This window comes from Thunnus maccoyii, chromosome 8 (genome assembly GCF_910596095.1).
Source record: "Thunnus maccoyii chromosome 8, fThuMac1.1, whole genome shotgun sequence".
In the NCBI taxonomy this organism is placed as follows: Eukaryota; Metazoa; Chordata; class Actinopteri; order Scombriformes; family Scombridae; genus Thunnus; species Thunnus maccoyii.
Genome location: NC_056540.1, coordinates 28198075 through 28212489, shown reverse-complemented (window position 1 = coordinate 28212489; position 14415 = coordinate 28198075). Strand labels below are relative to the sequence as shown.

General features: G+C 40.4%; 1 protein-coding gene across 2 annotated transcripts; it reads left to right on the top strand.

Moving 5' to 3' along the window:
• The first annotated feature begins 1228 nt into the window (after positions 1 to 1228).
• On the top strand, positions 1229 to 14084 carry fgf24 (fibroblast growth factor 24). 2 transcript variants are annotated; one of them, XM_042419035.1, is made up of 5 exons: positions 1229 to 2153; positions 2336 to 2372; positions 7112 to 7280; positions 11285 to 11391; positions 13778 to 14084. In XM_042419035.1, exons 1-5 carry the CDS (start codon positions 2122 to 2124, stop codon positions 14054 to 14056), a joined length of 624 nt encoding a protein of 207 aa, XP_042274969.1. In that variant the 5' UTR covers positions 1229 to 2121; the 3' UTR covers positions 14057 to 14084. The 2 variants fall into 2 exon arrangements, with proteins under 2 accessions (XP_042274969.1, XP_042274968.1); XM_042419034.1 differs by having other exon boundaries at positions 7112 to 7289.
• Positions 14085 to 14415: the final 331 nt, after the last annotated feature.

Genomic DNA, 14415 nt, shown 5'->3' with positions numbered 1-14415 from the left:
GTAAAGAAACCATCAAATTATCTTTCTGGATAATTTGTTCATTTTGCTGTGATTTCCCCGCCCCGAGGCAGACAAGACTAAATTAGTCATGCTTTAAATGACATTATACATCAGTTGTGTTACAGGGGTTATTAAACTGCACTGTGGTTGACAGGATCAAGTCTTCTTGATAGGCAGACAACCTGAATTACAGGGTAAACCCACATCAACCCCACTTCATCAACATTTTGCTCGCAGACAACATATAAGCTGGTTTTGTGATTTATCTTGTCATTACCAACTCAAATACAGTCTTTTTTTTTGAATAAACACAATATTTCTGCAGATAATATGATGTATTTTTTTGTTTGTTTTCCTGCCTGTTTGCCTGATGTTGATCAGCAGCTGGAGCTCTTAGTCAAACACTCATTTTCATTTCCTACTAAACTCACTGCAGGAGGCCCTTTGAAATCCACCAACATGGGAAGTTATGTATGTAATCATTTGGGATCATTTTGAATATCAATGGGGCAGGAATGCCGAGGATCCAGTTTTAATGGGACAATAAAGGCGAACCACAAAGGTTTTTCTTTTTCTTTCTTTCTTTTTTTTTTTTTTTTTAATGGCAGCAGGGATGTGGGTTCACTTTACTGCTGCCAGCTCTGAAGCGCTCGTAAACACATTCACACCTCTCTTTCATTTAAATGCGGGATAAGTTATAGCACATTATTGAAAAAAAAAAAATCGAGGTCGACAACAACCTGCATTTGAATACTGTCTGGGAGAGCCGAGGCCAATCCACAAACCAGCAAGAGTTTAAAAAGCACAAATAACAGAGAGGGAGAAGCAGTTTCTGTAGCTTCTACAACACATTTACTATGTGTTGGATCACACAATTTCACAATAATGGTACATAAGGTTACAAGAAGCTCAAACTAAAAACATACATTGAATTAAAACATAAAGTTAAATGACCATAACCTGGATTAGAACATTTCATTCAGGTCGCATTAAACTCTGATAAATAAACAAAAAATTGTTCATATCATTCAATAACTTTCATTAGATTAAAGTTATGGAATGGTTCTATAAAACAGGTTGTCTTTATCCATATCTGAAAAACAATTCAATCCTTTAACCTAACTTATTTGAGGTATATATCGTTTTTTTTTTTTAAATAAATAAATAAATAAGGCAATTAATCTCCTTGTTCAAGATCTTCTCTGCGCAGCGCTTTGCCCACCGAGAGGAAAAAACCCTCTCCAAGCTGATGGTCTCTCCAGGATTACCCTATCAGGTGCAAACCGCTGACATGTTTCCACCCACCAACAACAAAAAAGCCTCTCTGTGCCCAAATCTCAAGCCGCAGACGCACAAACACCACTGACAGGCACTGCTGCGCCATCATCAGCCCCCAAACCTCTCCAGGGATCCGCTGCTGCTGCCGCTGCGATTTCCACACCACTTCTTTGAGAAAAAAACACAACTTTTTGTATGCTTGGATAAGTTTGTTTGTCCACTTTTAGCGACTTTTTTTTGTGTGTGTGTATGTGTGTGTGGAAGGGCGTTATAATATCCACCGCTTTTCCTTTTTCCATCGCAGCACTTGGTAGAATAAAATGACCCATGCAAGGTGTAGAAATCCCCCGCAGGTACGGACGGAGTTGAGGAGTCTGTGATCTCTGGAGCAGCAGGATTGGATTTTGGGGCAACTTGGCTATAGGTGCGCAAAACTCGAAGGATATTTTTTTGAGCGAGGGGATTTTTTTTTTTTTTTAGAGAGGTCGAGTACTGAATCCTTTCCACGCTTGGCACCGATTTACGGAGACGTTGCGGTATTTCGGGGAGCGGAGGAGACTGAGCTGAGACACACACACAAAAAAAACAAAAAAAAACAAAAAAAACCTTCTGGATAATTCCCCCCAACAAGGAAGCACCTAATGTTGCACTCCGTGACTCTGCTGCTCTCCAGTGATCTATCCTTACACTGGGATTCAATCTCCTACTTACCCCCGGAGTTGTGTGCGTAAAGGACGCGCAGGGGAGCGAAAGCGAGAGAGAGGGGGGCGATTTCGCCAACCTTTCCTGGGGCTCTAAATCTGTGGAAGCAGGTGTATTTCAGGTGTATTTCTGCAAGCCAAGATGTCGCTGCTGCCTTCGAGGTTCATATACCTGTAAGTGTTCCACATCTCCGTTCGCCTTTGCACATTAAATCATGCATTCTTACCAATAGAAGTCGCCAAAAGCTTCATATTTGCGCATTGCTGTCACCCAGGTAGGCTGCGTTTATTCTTCATGTAATTGCCTGTGTGATTCACTCCCCTCCTCCCTTCTCTCTCCCTCTCTCTCCACTTAGGTGTTTACATTTTCTGGTACTCTATTTCCAGCTACAGGTATGTTTACTTCCACGTTAAATTCTTTTTTATGTGTGTGTGTGTATGTGTGTTTGTTACTGTGGTGATGATGATGATGATGATGGGTGCAGGTTGTTTTAAGGATGGTCACAGTAGTATTAAGCACCGGACTGACTTATTAAATTAACATCAATCAGTATTATTTAGGGATGATGTCAGAGAAATAGGCTCACTTGTGCCACAGCGAAAAAAATAAAAGCACACAGGAATATTACAATAAAGGGGTTAAAATAATATGAAGTTCAATAAATTTACTGAAGAGACAGAAATATTAGGAGAGTTATACCAAACGGGAAAAGCACCAAAAATGTATCATGCAGCCTCCAAACTCACTAGTAGAGACTCTACAACTCCCTGCGTTTTAATTATAGCAGCACTGCAGTGATAAATAAATATGATTGGCTATTCGGCTTTGAAGAAACTCCAGTCTTAAGTCACTTTTGTAATCGGACTAAACTACAAATATCTCCATCAAAACTATCAGCATGGCCAAAAAAAACAACAACAACAACCCAAAAACAGAACAGAACAAACACACAATGAATAAATAAATAAAAAATAAAAACCAGTTCTTAAAATCTAGAATTCAAGTAGCAGTTTCAGTATTTTACAGCAGAAATGTAATAAATATTTTCATTCCCGTGGTTAAAAGTTCTTCTTTGAGCAGATGGGCTCGTTTGGTGCTTGTTGCCTCAGTTTTTTTTTTATTAGTCGCGTCTCACTTTGAACAGTAATGATTTGCAGGCATCCACTCACCTAATTGACTGCGCGCTGTGTTTCAGATAAGATGCAGAGAACAGCTCTTTCACTCTCATAAAGCTATCTGATCACTTTATTGGCATGACGTGTTTGATCATAATAGCCTACGCTTTGTGCTGTTGTTTTGAATTAATTTCTCACTGTTATGATCTGAGATATTTAAAAAAAAACCCAAAAAAACAGGATTAATTGCCCCAAAAAGAGAGAGAGTTAGGTTTAATCTCTTTATTTTCCCCTGGGGTGCTTTTTCTTCCATATAAGTATCCTGCAGTTTGCCACATTTTATGTATAGTTTTTATGTAATTATACTTTAATATCTTAATAGATTACAAAACTTTATATTTTATGTAATGTGCTGAATCTTGCCAAGATGAGAGAGTTAACATTTGCCCTTTTGGCACAAAAAAAAATCTCTATAGGAGGGAAAGTTTGTTTGTAAACTGTATAAAATACAGTTTATTGAAAACTTTTTCTGACTTAGTGTTGGTCAGCTCAGCCAGTCCCAGTCGAGGAATCACTGGCTTTACTTCTGGAGTAAATTCTCTGGTCCAAGATTCTTGTTTGCCAAAGAGAAAAAAAAAAATAAAGTAAAATCCCAAACCTCAAAAAAGCAGAAACTACAATGTTATGTAAGTCTATGTGCTCTGATTATTCCAACAGAGCTGGCAGAAACAAAGCTATAGTGTCGACTGACCACTCCTCACATGTAAGACAAGATGAAGTTAATACAAAATGTGGCCCAAGGGATGCATGATGCAGACTGGTGACTGACATTTCCTGTTTTTTTACTGTTTAAATATGTGATTTGCATGTTTGTTGTGCTTCAGAAAAAGTCAGATCATAGATAAAGGCTTTTATCAAACAAAGAGGATGCACTGTTGCTCTTTGAGTGCTTTCAGTCTAAACATCATTCTAAAATCAAGAGAGAGAAAAGAAAAAAATGCGGGAATGGTCCTTAAATGTCTCTTGTAGCGTTGCCTCTCCATGTTGTTGGCCCATTCTGCTTCCCAGTGCTGCTACGTACAGCTAATGGCTTTTACATGTCATGCTGTGGTTGTGAGGAAAAACAACAGAAGCAACCACAGTTGGAAGTTCACTTTGAATGCACTGCCAACATGTGAGTGTGTGTGTGAGTGTGTGTGTGTGTTGTAGAGAGAGAGAGAGACCCTGTCTCTGTGTGTGTGTGTGTGTGTGTGTGTGTCAAGCAGATAGCAAGGTGTATCTTAGATGGATGCGACAACTAAGCTTCCTCAGTGAAGATGAGCGCCAGACTTTTGAAGTTTCAACAATATCCGTTTTCATGCTGTGTCTTTGAAGAAAGGAGACAGCGTGATAAAAAGTGTTGTCGCTAGCGTTCACCTCAGCCATGTGCTTAGGCTTGCCTTTCCCTTGACGCGAAATGCAACTGTCTACCAAACACACCTTTATGTTTGTTTAGAGATGGGGAGATTTGGGATAAATCCCTCAGCAGCCCAGTTAGGCCACGTTTTGTTGTGTGTTCAGGTTTTGTGTTTTTTTTTTCCTGCTCGTCAGCTTTGAGGTTCATTTTGAGAGAGAGCTGACAACAGATGATGCTGATGTTTGTCTTTTGAAAAGGATGCACCCATTTTTTATGAATCTTTGGCAAATTTTGGTTTAATATTTTTGTGCATAGCATTCCCCAGAGGTCTGTTGACATACATTTTGAGCAGACAATCTTCTTCCTCTGATTTTCTTTTGATGAAAAGTCCTGTAGTTAACGCTCTTTTTCCTCCTTTGTTCAGCCATTGTGGCTATTGCTGCTCTTGAAATGCTGGATTTTTCCTATTAAACACCCACCAGACAGACACACTTTGTTGTATAGAGCATAATAAAATGCACAGTGGATGTGGTTATAATTCCTTGGTCTCAAATTACATATTTAATTTCAAGATGTAGAGCGAAATAAGTTTTGTTAGCTTATAAGTACCCCGGATCTGATGTACTGTAACTGTGCGTCATCACGCAGTTAAACTTTAAATCACTTGAATCCTGGTCCTGGTTGAGTTTATAGGATTGAGGAACCGGTTGACAGTGAATACCTTTCAGGGCACCTGAAAATACTGGTCTTGATTCATTTTGTTGCCATATGTTGTGAAAAAAAATGGGACAATGTGTTTGACTGTGCAGTCGTTTTTGTGTAGGTTGTGTTGCATGTTGGAGTACTTAGACAAAGACCTTGAGAAAAAAAAAGTGGTGAACTAGATATTATTGGAAAAACACAGACAATAGAGCCATAGTTTATTACTGTACTACCTATGATTTGGAAAAAAAAATACACATTTAGAAAATGGGAAATACTGGCCATGAGAAAATTATTCCCCCAGTGAAAATCACATCAGGCTGATAGAGAAGATATCATAAGAATCCTTTATTTGTAGGTTTAAAATGCATTTTGATGCCTTGAAGTAAACATTTACACCACAAATCTGTTGCATCAGAAGGTAAAGCAGTTTGACATCCCGCCTTAGATATATGGTCTCACTTCCTCCACTGCCTGATGCCAAAAGCAATATTATGGGCGTGTTTCCTAAATGTCAAGATACAGAAGCTGTGTCCCTGTTCGGGGGCTGGATCCTCCGAGGTCCACATTTCTAGACTGCATACGTCATAACGAGTCAACAAGTTTAGTCCCATTTAAAAGACTCCCACAGTCTTGTGGCCACAATCTGTTGGATATCTGAGTGTTCTTTTGATAAGCTTGGACATTTTTAAGAGCTGACAAGTTGATGCCCACACATGATTAGTTTTCATTTCTGTGAGGCTAAACTCTCTTATTTTTAAGGGAAGATGGAGGTCTAACCCAGATTTTAGGTTTTCCACCTTTGTGGGCCGCATCCTATAAAGGATTAGGTGCCTGAATTGGGGCACAACTTGTATGACACCTGGTGCAGAAGAGCCCCAACAGGGTTTCGCCAAAAGTTGTTTGTTTTCCTCTATGAGTTTAAGTTTTTGTTCTACTGTGGCCGCAATTTCCCATCATGTTTGCTAGATGTCATTAATTTGCCGAAGTTAGAATAACAAGGACTTTGGGGTATGTAATGTGTATATAATTAGCCACCTGAGAACAGCCACATAAAAAGCCATTACTGTGCAATTACCACACCATACAGCTGGGGAAATGGGATCTTGGCGTGAACGGAGATTCCAGGGCTTCTGAAAGTATACGTTTCCTCTCGCTGTTCCATATGTTGGGTGACACAGTTGCTTTTCACAGTTGTGTCGAAGTCCGCAATTTCCCAGTTTTTATGCCGGGTCTAAGGTGACTCATAAACATCAGACAGGTGAATTCTGAAAGGCGGGTTTGTACAATTTGATCAAAAAATTCCTCCTACAAGAGTGTTTTTGTGCTACGAGATGCCTCTTTCCATCTCGGTCTTGTCTTCCGCCTGCTGCGTTTCCTAATTTATGGACCCTACTTCGCCTGCAGGCAGATATTTGTTTGATGATAGTGCAACAGGTCTGGATGCTTCAGGTGTATAATTGCTAGTGGCTTGCTTGCTTGCTTGCTTGTGGAAATGGAGTTTCTCAATATCGCCCAGGGCACATAGTATACTGCTGTCTCAACACAAAGAAGCATAAGGCTGCACTATAGGTTTTGCACTTGTTCTATGAGGTTTTCACTCAAACTGGGACTTCATTAACACGTTGTGTAGCATAGTTAGCAGCTTGTAAATGTGGTGCATATAAAATCTGCAGGTTAAAAAGCGAGGAGAGAAACACTAAAATGCCACAGCCGCAATTTCCAGGTTGTTATCTCAGTTTTTAGCCCCTGAAGCACAATTTTTTTGACACAGGGCCCATAAAAGCAACAGCACACATTACTATCAACACCTGTGCCGTGACGATCTCTCACTGACTGTCTTCCTTTCTTTCTATGTTTCTTTATCTTCTGTCTGTCTGTCTCACTCCGTTTCCTCCTGTCTCACAACTCTGTGCAGGAATCCCAGCAGAGTTCTGCTGATTTCAGGTTTTACATCGAGAACCACACGAGGAACCCAGACGACCTGAGCCGGAAGCAAGTCCGGATCTACCAGCTGTACAGCAGAACCACAGGGAAACATGTCCAGATCTTGGGGAAAAAAATCAACGCCAACGGAGATGATGGGGGCAAGTATGGTATGGGAGAATTCCTGTGCATCTCACCTGACACTTTAGCTAGTCTGCTTACACTGATAGCAGTCTGTTATAACAAGATGAGAAATCACCACCAGCTACCAGCCGGCATTTGGTGTTTCTTGAGGTTTTTTCTTACCCCCTCAGCTACTCAGGCTGTTTACTACCCATTGTTTGGAGGTGATTTTCCAAGGTCTGTGTTTGGCTGGCGCAAGAGTGGATGCTGACTTCTGGAAGCCACCAAGTACTGGTTGGGGCGGATGGAAACATGTTGAAATTGCTGACCTTGCAGTGGATGTTTACTGCAGCATTTTGGGTATCCAGAGCAAATCTGTGCCTATTTTAGTTTGAAGGGTGTGAATTTTTTTTTTTGTCAGAATGCCTACTATGGATGAAAACTGAGTTGTTGGTTTGCTTGTTTTTCAAAATATTCTTTTCTGTTCTCTTTTGAGTTTTTGGGTTATGAGCTGTTAAGGTAATGTAGCATGAAACCCTGCGGCATCACTCAGCTCTCTTAGGTCTCACACAGTTGATCAGAAAATGTAGGTGTTTACGAGGAACGAGACTGTGACTATCAATGTCAGGAAGTGCAAAACAGTCAAAACTTATGAGTGTATTATCGCTGAACTTAAAGAGTTCAAGAGAAAGTTAAAACTAAATCTTTAAGTTGTGTCACTACACAATGCTTTGCCATAGAGATTGTCCTATGAAAACGTTGGATATGGGCCACCAGGACAATTTTGTACAGTCAAGCAGTGTAAAAGTACCCTGTGCCAACATATTAACAACATAAATATGACAAAAACCTTTTACAGATTCAGTTTTATATGCTGAATTGAACTTTTTCATATACATTTGCTTTTGTGCTGCTCTCACTCATAAACATAACATCTCTGCTTTCTTTGTGGGCCTGTTCACAAAACAAATATACAGCAGGATGAGTAAATTGATGGTCAGTGAAGCTCTCTTTGATGCAGTGGCACAAACATAAAACAACCGGACTTGTGTTGTGCTTTGCTGCAGATATGTTGCTCATAACAGCTGACTCACGGCCCTAAAATTGCTGGTCTTGAATGCCTCTGAGTGAGTGTGTTCAGTCACAGATGCGCCGAGGCGAAGTTTCCTCACTGCTTGTTAGAGCTTGAGTGGAAGCAGATCCAATTTTTCCCATGAGGCTTTGCCAATTCTACCCTCCGCCCCTCCTCCTCCTCCTCCTCCTCCTCCTCCTCCTTCCCCTCCTCCTCCTCCTACCCATCCAGCTGCAGTACCTGGCACCTGTGAACTCCTTTGCACTCACTAATAAAGCTCAGGAAGATATTCTCCGTACTCTAATCCACTCACAGTCACTTCAGCTTCACAGAAAGGGCCACAAAACCACCACAGAAGAAATATGTTGCTTTAGTGTGGAGCTTTATGACCGCAATGTTCAGCTGCATATCTGTACAGCTAAAGTAGAGAGAGTTATCTTTCTTTTTAGGTATTAGCGTAGCATATTCATTATTTTAAAGAGACTGGAACAATCCTTTTCCAGAGCAGTCCATCATAAATGATGCCCGTTGTCCGCCTAGAGCAGATGGTGGGTTGCCGTAAAGGCTTTTAAACTGATAAAAGCTGCAATCTGGAATTAAAGCAAGAGTTTCCAGCCTTTCTTGACAGGTGACTAAATGCAGAGGTCGATAAATGTCTGCGGCCCCACATTGTTCATTTTTAGACCAATGTTTCCTGCACAAGAAGCAGAACATTGCCCCAAAGGAGAAGAAACAAAGCTGTACAGGCATCATGACTTCCAGTTGTGTGGTGCAGTGTAGGTTTAAAAAGTCCTTGGAAGTGGTCAAAATACGGATCGGATATTGTAAAATATGCCCTTTTATGTGCTACCTGTGGTCACCTTTGGATTCTGAAACATGAAGTTGGTTTAAAAGATACTTGAAAATACCCAGAAATTATATACAGAACAGCACCTCTGTTCTGTATATAGTGTGACCGCTTAAGGATATTAGCTTCAGGATGCTCTAAAGTCACCTTTTGTCCATGTTTTAGACTTCATCATTATTTTACCGTAAGCACAGAGCAGCCTGTAAGACTCCTGAACTCAAGAGAGCTTCCAAAGAGATTATTGAAGTGTAGTGTTCCTATATTTACAGATTTGTTTAAGGACGCAGATTATGTGGATTATGGGTTTTAAGTGCTTACACTGTAAATAAAAGCACCACATTCCCTCCTTTGTAAAATAAATGCCACTTGTTAGTGGTATTGATGACAGCGAGATTCCTCTTAGTGTTTGTGTTTCATGATTCAAGGATCTGATTAAGTTTTCTGAAGCCCGCAGCTGCCAGACTCTTCGTTTTTAAAGATCAAACCATCAATGGTTTAACCTGAGTGAGCGAAGATAGGGTTTGGACAGGGTTACGGACAAAACTCAGGGAGAGAAACGTGGTTTTATCTGATCTGTTCTGGGTTGAAGCTTCATACAGAAGGTTGAATTTTGGGCCTCAATGCAAAACCAGCCCACAGTGACAAGGCCAAAGCTGTCAAATGACTCCTGATTTGACTTGTAGAGCTAAAATATATTTTAAACACCAATCAGTTCAAGAGTGTTTGTTCAGTTCAAACACTCTTGTTTGTCTTTCTACCCCCCCCCCCCCCCAACCCACCCCCCAAAAAAAATCCAGACTGGTCTTTCCAGTGATTAAGAAAAGTCATAAATTCTTAACTTCAAATTAAACAACTATCTCTCTAAAGCAAGAGCAGGAATAACTTCTTCCTTCCCCCAGTTTCACCTTTAAAACAGGTTTTCTACATCCTACTCTCCTCCCAAGGTTGAGGTTTGGAGGGGGGGGGGGGGGGGGGTGTTGGAGGGGAGGGACTTTTGCCCTGAACCCGTCCCATCCCCTTCGCCTATTCTTCCTCTGCTCCCTTGAGCGCTACTGAATGGCCCTGTGTGTTAAACAAATGGATCATCTTAACTTTTTGATTGAGTGAGCACAGACTAAAGGGAACTTGAAACCTAATCCTGAGGGGCACATAACCGCTCCACAAATGTTTGGCAGATCTCTTTGCTGGTCGAGGGGCGAGCCGAGACAAAGGTGACCTCGCAGGGGTTAACATTTGGGATGGGAGGAGAGGGGGAGGGAGGGGTGAGGGTGGGGGTGGGGGGGGGGGCGGAAAAATAAAAGAGCCGCCAGGATGCGTCTTGAGAGTAGATTACTGCTGTGTCAGGTTTAAGTGACGGTGGCATTGTTGTTTTGGTGCATGTATGGTGTTATATAAAGAACGTTAAAGTGATATCACACTTTAATAAACCCTTTTAGTGAATGATTTGCTCTGGAGACCCAAAATTCATCTCACTGTGTTGATTTTTTTTTGTCAGAAAACAGGCTAAAACATCATACTTTTTCCACATTCACAAAGGCAATGATGCTCAGGCAATGTTTGCAGTATGTACAGTCAAGACAATGTATTTATATAGCCCCAAAATCACAGGTTATGGATGGATCTTACAGGATTTGTCAGGTTTTTTTTATTTTTAGTTATTGAATCAGTTATTTCCTGCAATCCTTGATGCCAGAGATTACAGGGAATTTAAACTCTGACACAATTTATGTTAGGGATTAACTCAAGTATCCCCTTAATAATCCTAAAATAAATTATTTAAATGTTTTGGTGTACAAAGTAGGCCTACTTATCTTTCTCACTACCTGTTGCTCAGCGTTTTCTTTGCAAAGTTCAGTGCCCCGAAAAAGGATTCTTTATTCTGCAGGGTTTGGGACTGGAAATTAAATTAGATGATTTTCAAGTATTGACAAACTTCAGAAGTTCCCAAAATGTTGAACTTTATTGGAAAATGTACAGGAGCCCTGAAAAAGTCCACCAATAAATGAGAAAAGCATACTGTATTTGTTTAAATGTATGAGTATCCTTAAGTACATCCTACATATATTGCAAAAACATACACATGACCCTAACTGAGTCTTACTTTTCTTTTTTTTATGTTCCAGCTCTTCTTGTCGTCGAGACAGAAACTTTCGGGAGCCACATTCGAATAAAAGGAAAAGAGAGCGACCATTATATTTGCATGAACGACAAGGGCAAAATAGTCGGAAGGGTGAGTATCTTTTGGTTTTAAATTATTAAGACAACTGATCCTTTAGAAAAAGCTCCGATTTTTTTTTTTGCTGACAAGATTAAATAGCCAATCTCTAATATCAGAGTGGATGTTTTTTTTAAAGGGAACTCTTAATCCAGGCTACATTGAACACAGCATCAGATCTGCTTTCTCCTGCTGTTTTTGTACACCCTAACAAAACCCCTTTGATAACTCACAGCCATTCTTCCATTACGTAATCGGCCTACTCCTTTGACACTCGATCAGTCAATTACGGACTGCAATCACGACAATGCATTGAGAGACTAATGGTCACTTAGGAGGAATGCCATTGCAATTATATCACTTAGTCGCACCAGGTGGCCACAAGCGCGGGATGACTGCATGTGACTCTGCGGACGACTGCTTCAATATGGAAAAGAAGTTAATATTTCAGGCGCACGTGTGATTTTGTTGCATTAATAACTCATGCTGTCAGCGTCGGAGGGGGCTGCCGTAATTCACACACGTTTTCACTCTCTCATCGTGCTCATCTATTAGAGAATGCATTTTGAGTTTTAGTTGCAGGGGCCTTGTTCATTTCAAAAACAAATCTTTGACTTCCTCCTTAAAACCACCGGAGAGTTGTTTAATTATTTTATTAATGATGAAGAATATGTTTTAGTATAAATCACAGAAATGTAAACGGAATCAGTTAAACTCCCCGGTGCTGGCGTCAAGATTTTTAAAAGGCCGTGTCACCCACATCACAAAAACAGCATATACCAGATTTACTCCTATTGCTACGCAGTAATGTTGATTTTAAATATGGTTTTATATTTGTAAAATGTGTCTCTGGAGACGTGTTGTCCGGCTGCTACAGATTTCACTGGAACTATCCTCTGCCTGAGAAATAGTTCCTATGAAATCTTTTGTCAATGACGTGCAATCTTTAAACTGCGTTTGCATGACACTGGAAAATTTTCCTTTGGTTAAGAGCAGTCCTGTAGCCAGAACAAACTGAACAGGGTGGGTATTCAGTTTTTACAGGGGGACTGGACTTTAAACATGGTTGGAAACATATACTTTTACAGGGTAAAAATGCCAATACCACTATGTGACAAGAGAACCCCTCGTATTAACCCTCAGGGTTTCGCATCGGTCGTCCACGAGCGCAAAAGCACTCACTTCATACTTTTAATAATATCTCTGTAACAGATGTATGTAGCGACTTACTTTAAAAACTGTCCTGCAGCGCGCCTTTCAGCCGTTACAACGAGCTGTCACTTCTTCTTATAATCCATCCAGGGGTTTAGTAATCCATCAAGGAAAGACTGTTATTTTTGGACACTTTTGAAAAATAGTAAAAGAGATAATTCAAAGTTTTATGTACTTATTTATACCTCTAATGCCGACTGTACAAACAACTTTTTCCCTGTTTTGAGCGGCAAGCTTAACCTTTAACCTCGTGGTTCACCCTTAATATCATGGTTATGTGCGAGATTTGATGGTTGACAGTCTTCCTCTTAAATTAGGCTGCATCCAAACAGGTTTTATCTGCATAATCTCAAATGTAAGCACATATGCAAAAAAAAAACAATCTTTCTCTTTTTATTAGAAAATTAATTTTGTCAAATGGAGGGTGAGACATGGCATAGATGGGTGGGCACAGGTGAGAGGGCATGAGATGCATATAACTGATTATTTAGTGAACTTTAAAGAAGCTTATAAGCGTATCTTATTACCTACAGACAGAGCCTGGCTAGTTGTTTCCTACTGTTACGAGCTCCGGCTACATACAGTCTTTATCGCACAAAAATGAGAGTGGTTATGATCTTCTCATCTAGCTGTTGGCAAGAAAGTGAATAACTGTATTTCCCCAAATGTTGAACTATTTATTTCCCTCATTTGTATGTTTAAGTAACTTTAATATCTCACTAGCAAAAAAAAAGAAATCCACATCATATGAGGCCCTATGACTTTTCATGAATGTAGCTCACTAACTTAATATACAACTGATAATACACTCTGAGCTGAAACAATGAGGTAAATGTTTTCTCCAACTATTAAAAGATTGCAAAAATCACTACTGAACAATATGTATTTTCATGTTACAATAGCGCAGTAGAAATAAAGGTGTGAAGGCACCAGACAGGTGAACACGTCTACATTTAACCTCAGTTTTGTTGACCTTAAGTCTAATGAGTGAAAACTTCCATTTAAACCAAGATTTCTTTTCAAACTGAGTTTCAGACTTTACTCTCATTTTACACCAAACTGGACAATTGAAACCATGGTGCAGCAGAATGCACTTATGCAATGGAAATAAGCCAGATTGTGAGTTGAAAAAAAATGCCACGCAGCTATGTTAATGATTAATTAATGCCCTATTTGTTCCCCCTTTCAGCCCGATGGAAGGAAGCAGGAGTGCGTTTTTGTCGAGGAATTCCTGGAGAACAACTACACAGCTCTAGTGTCGGCTAAGTACAAAGGATGGTACCTCGGCTTCAACCGAAAGGGGCGGCCCAAGAAAGGCTCGCGGACCACGCAGAGGCAACAGGAAGTCCATTTCATGAAGCGCCACCCGAAGGGCAAGGTGGACCCACTGGAGGAGTTTCGATTCACCACAGTGACTAAGCGGACACGAAGGGCTCGCCGATTAAAACCCAACCCCAAGAGGAACTGATGGGACCAATGGGACAGCACTAATTTTCCTCGAGAGAGGGGGGTGGGGGAGGGAGGGGGGGACGCTAAATGAAAATCTCAAGCTTCTTGTCTTAAAAGAATCACCTTAAAGACTTTATTTCTGTAAAAGAAATACAGACTAAAAGAACAAAAAAAAAAAAAGTCAAAGATGTTTTATTTTTGTATTTCAGGATGACTGAATATTTCCTGACTCTTGGATTCTTCTGGGTTGATGTCATTGTGCTAACGCATCTGTCATGTTATTTATACTGGATAAACTAAAGGACCTCTGAGAGAATTCCTGTCGCCGTCGTCCTCAGCTACGTTTGAACTGCAAGCTGAAGGCATACTTTCTTTTTT

Excerpts from the sequence above, each read along its gene's own strand:
- fgf24 (XM_042419034.1), top strand. The coding sequence starts at position 2,122 with ATGTCGCTGCTGCCTTCGAGGTTCATATACCT. Across the intron at positions 2,154-2,335 it reads CCTTCGAGGTTCATATACCT|GTGTTTACATTTTCTGGTAC; the intron begins GTAAGTGTTCCA and ends CTCTCCACTTAG. Across the intron at positions 11,392-13,777 it reads AGGGCAAAATAGTCGGAAGG|CCCGATGGAAGGAAGCAGGA; the intron begins GTGAGTATCTTT and ends TCCCCCTTTCAG.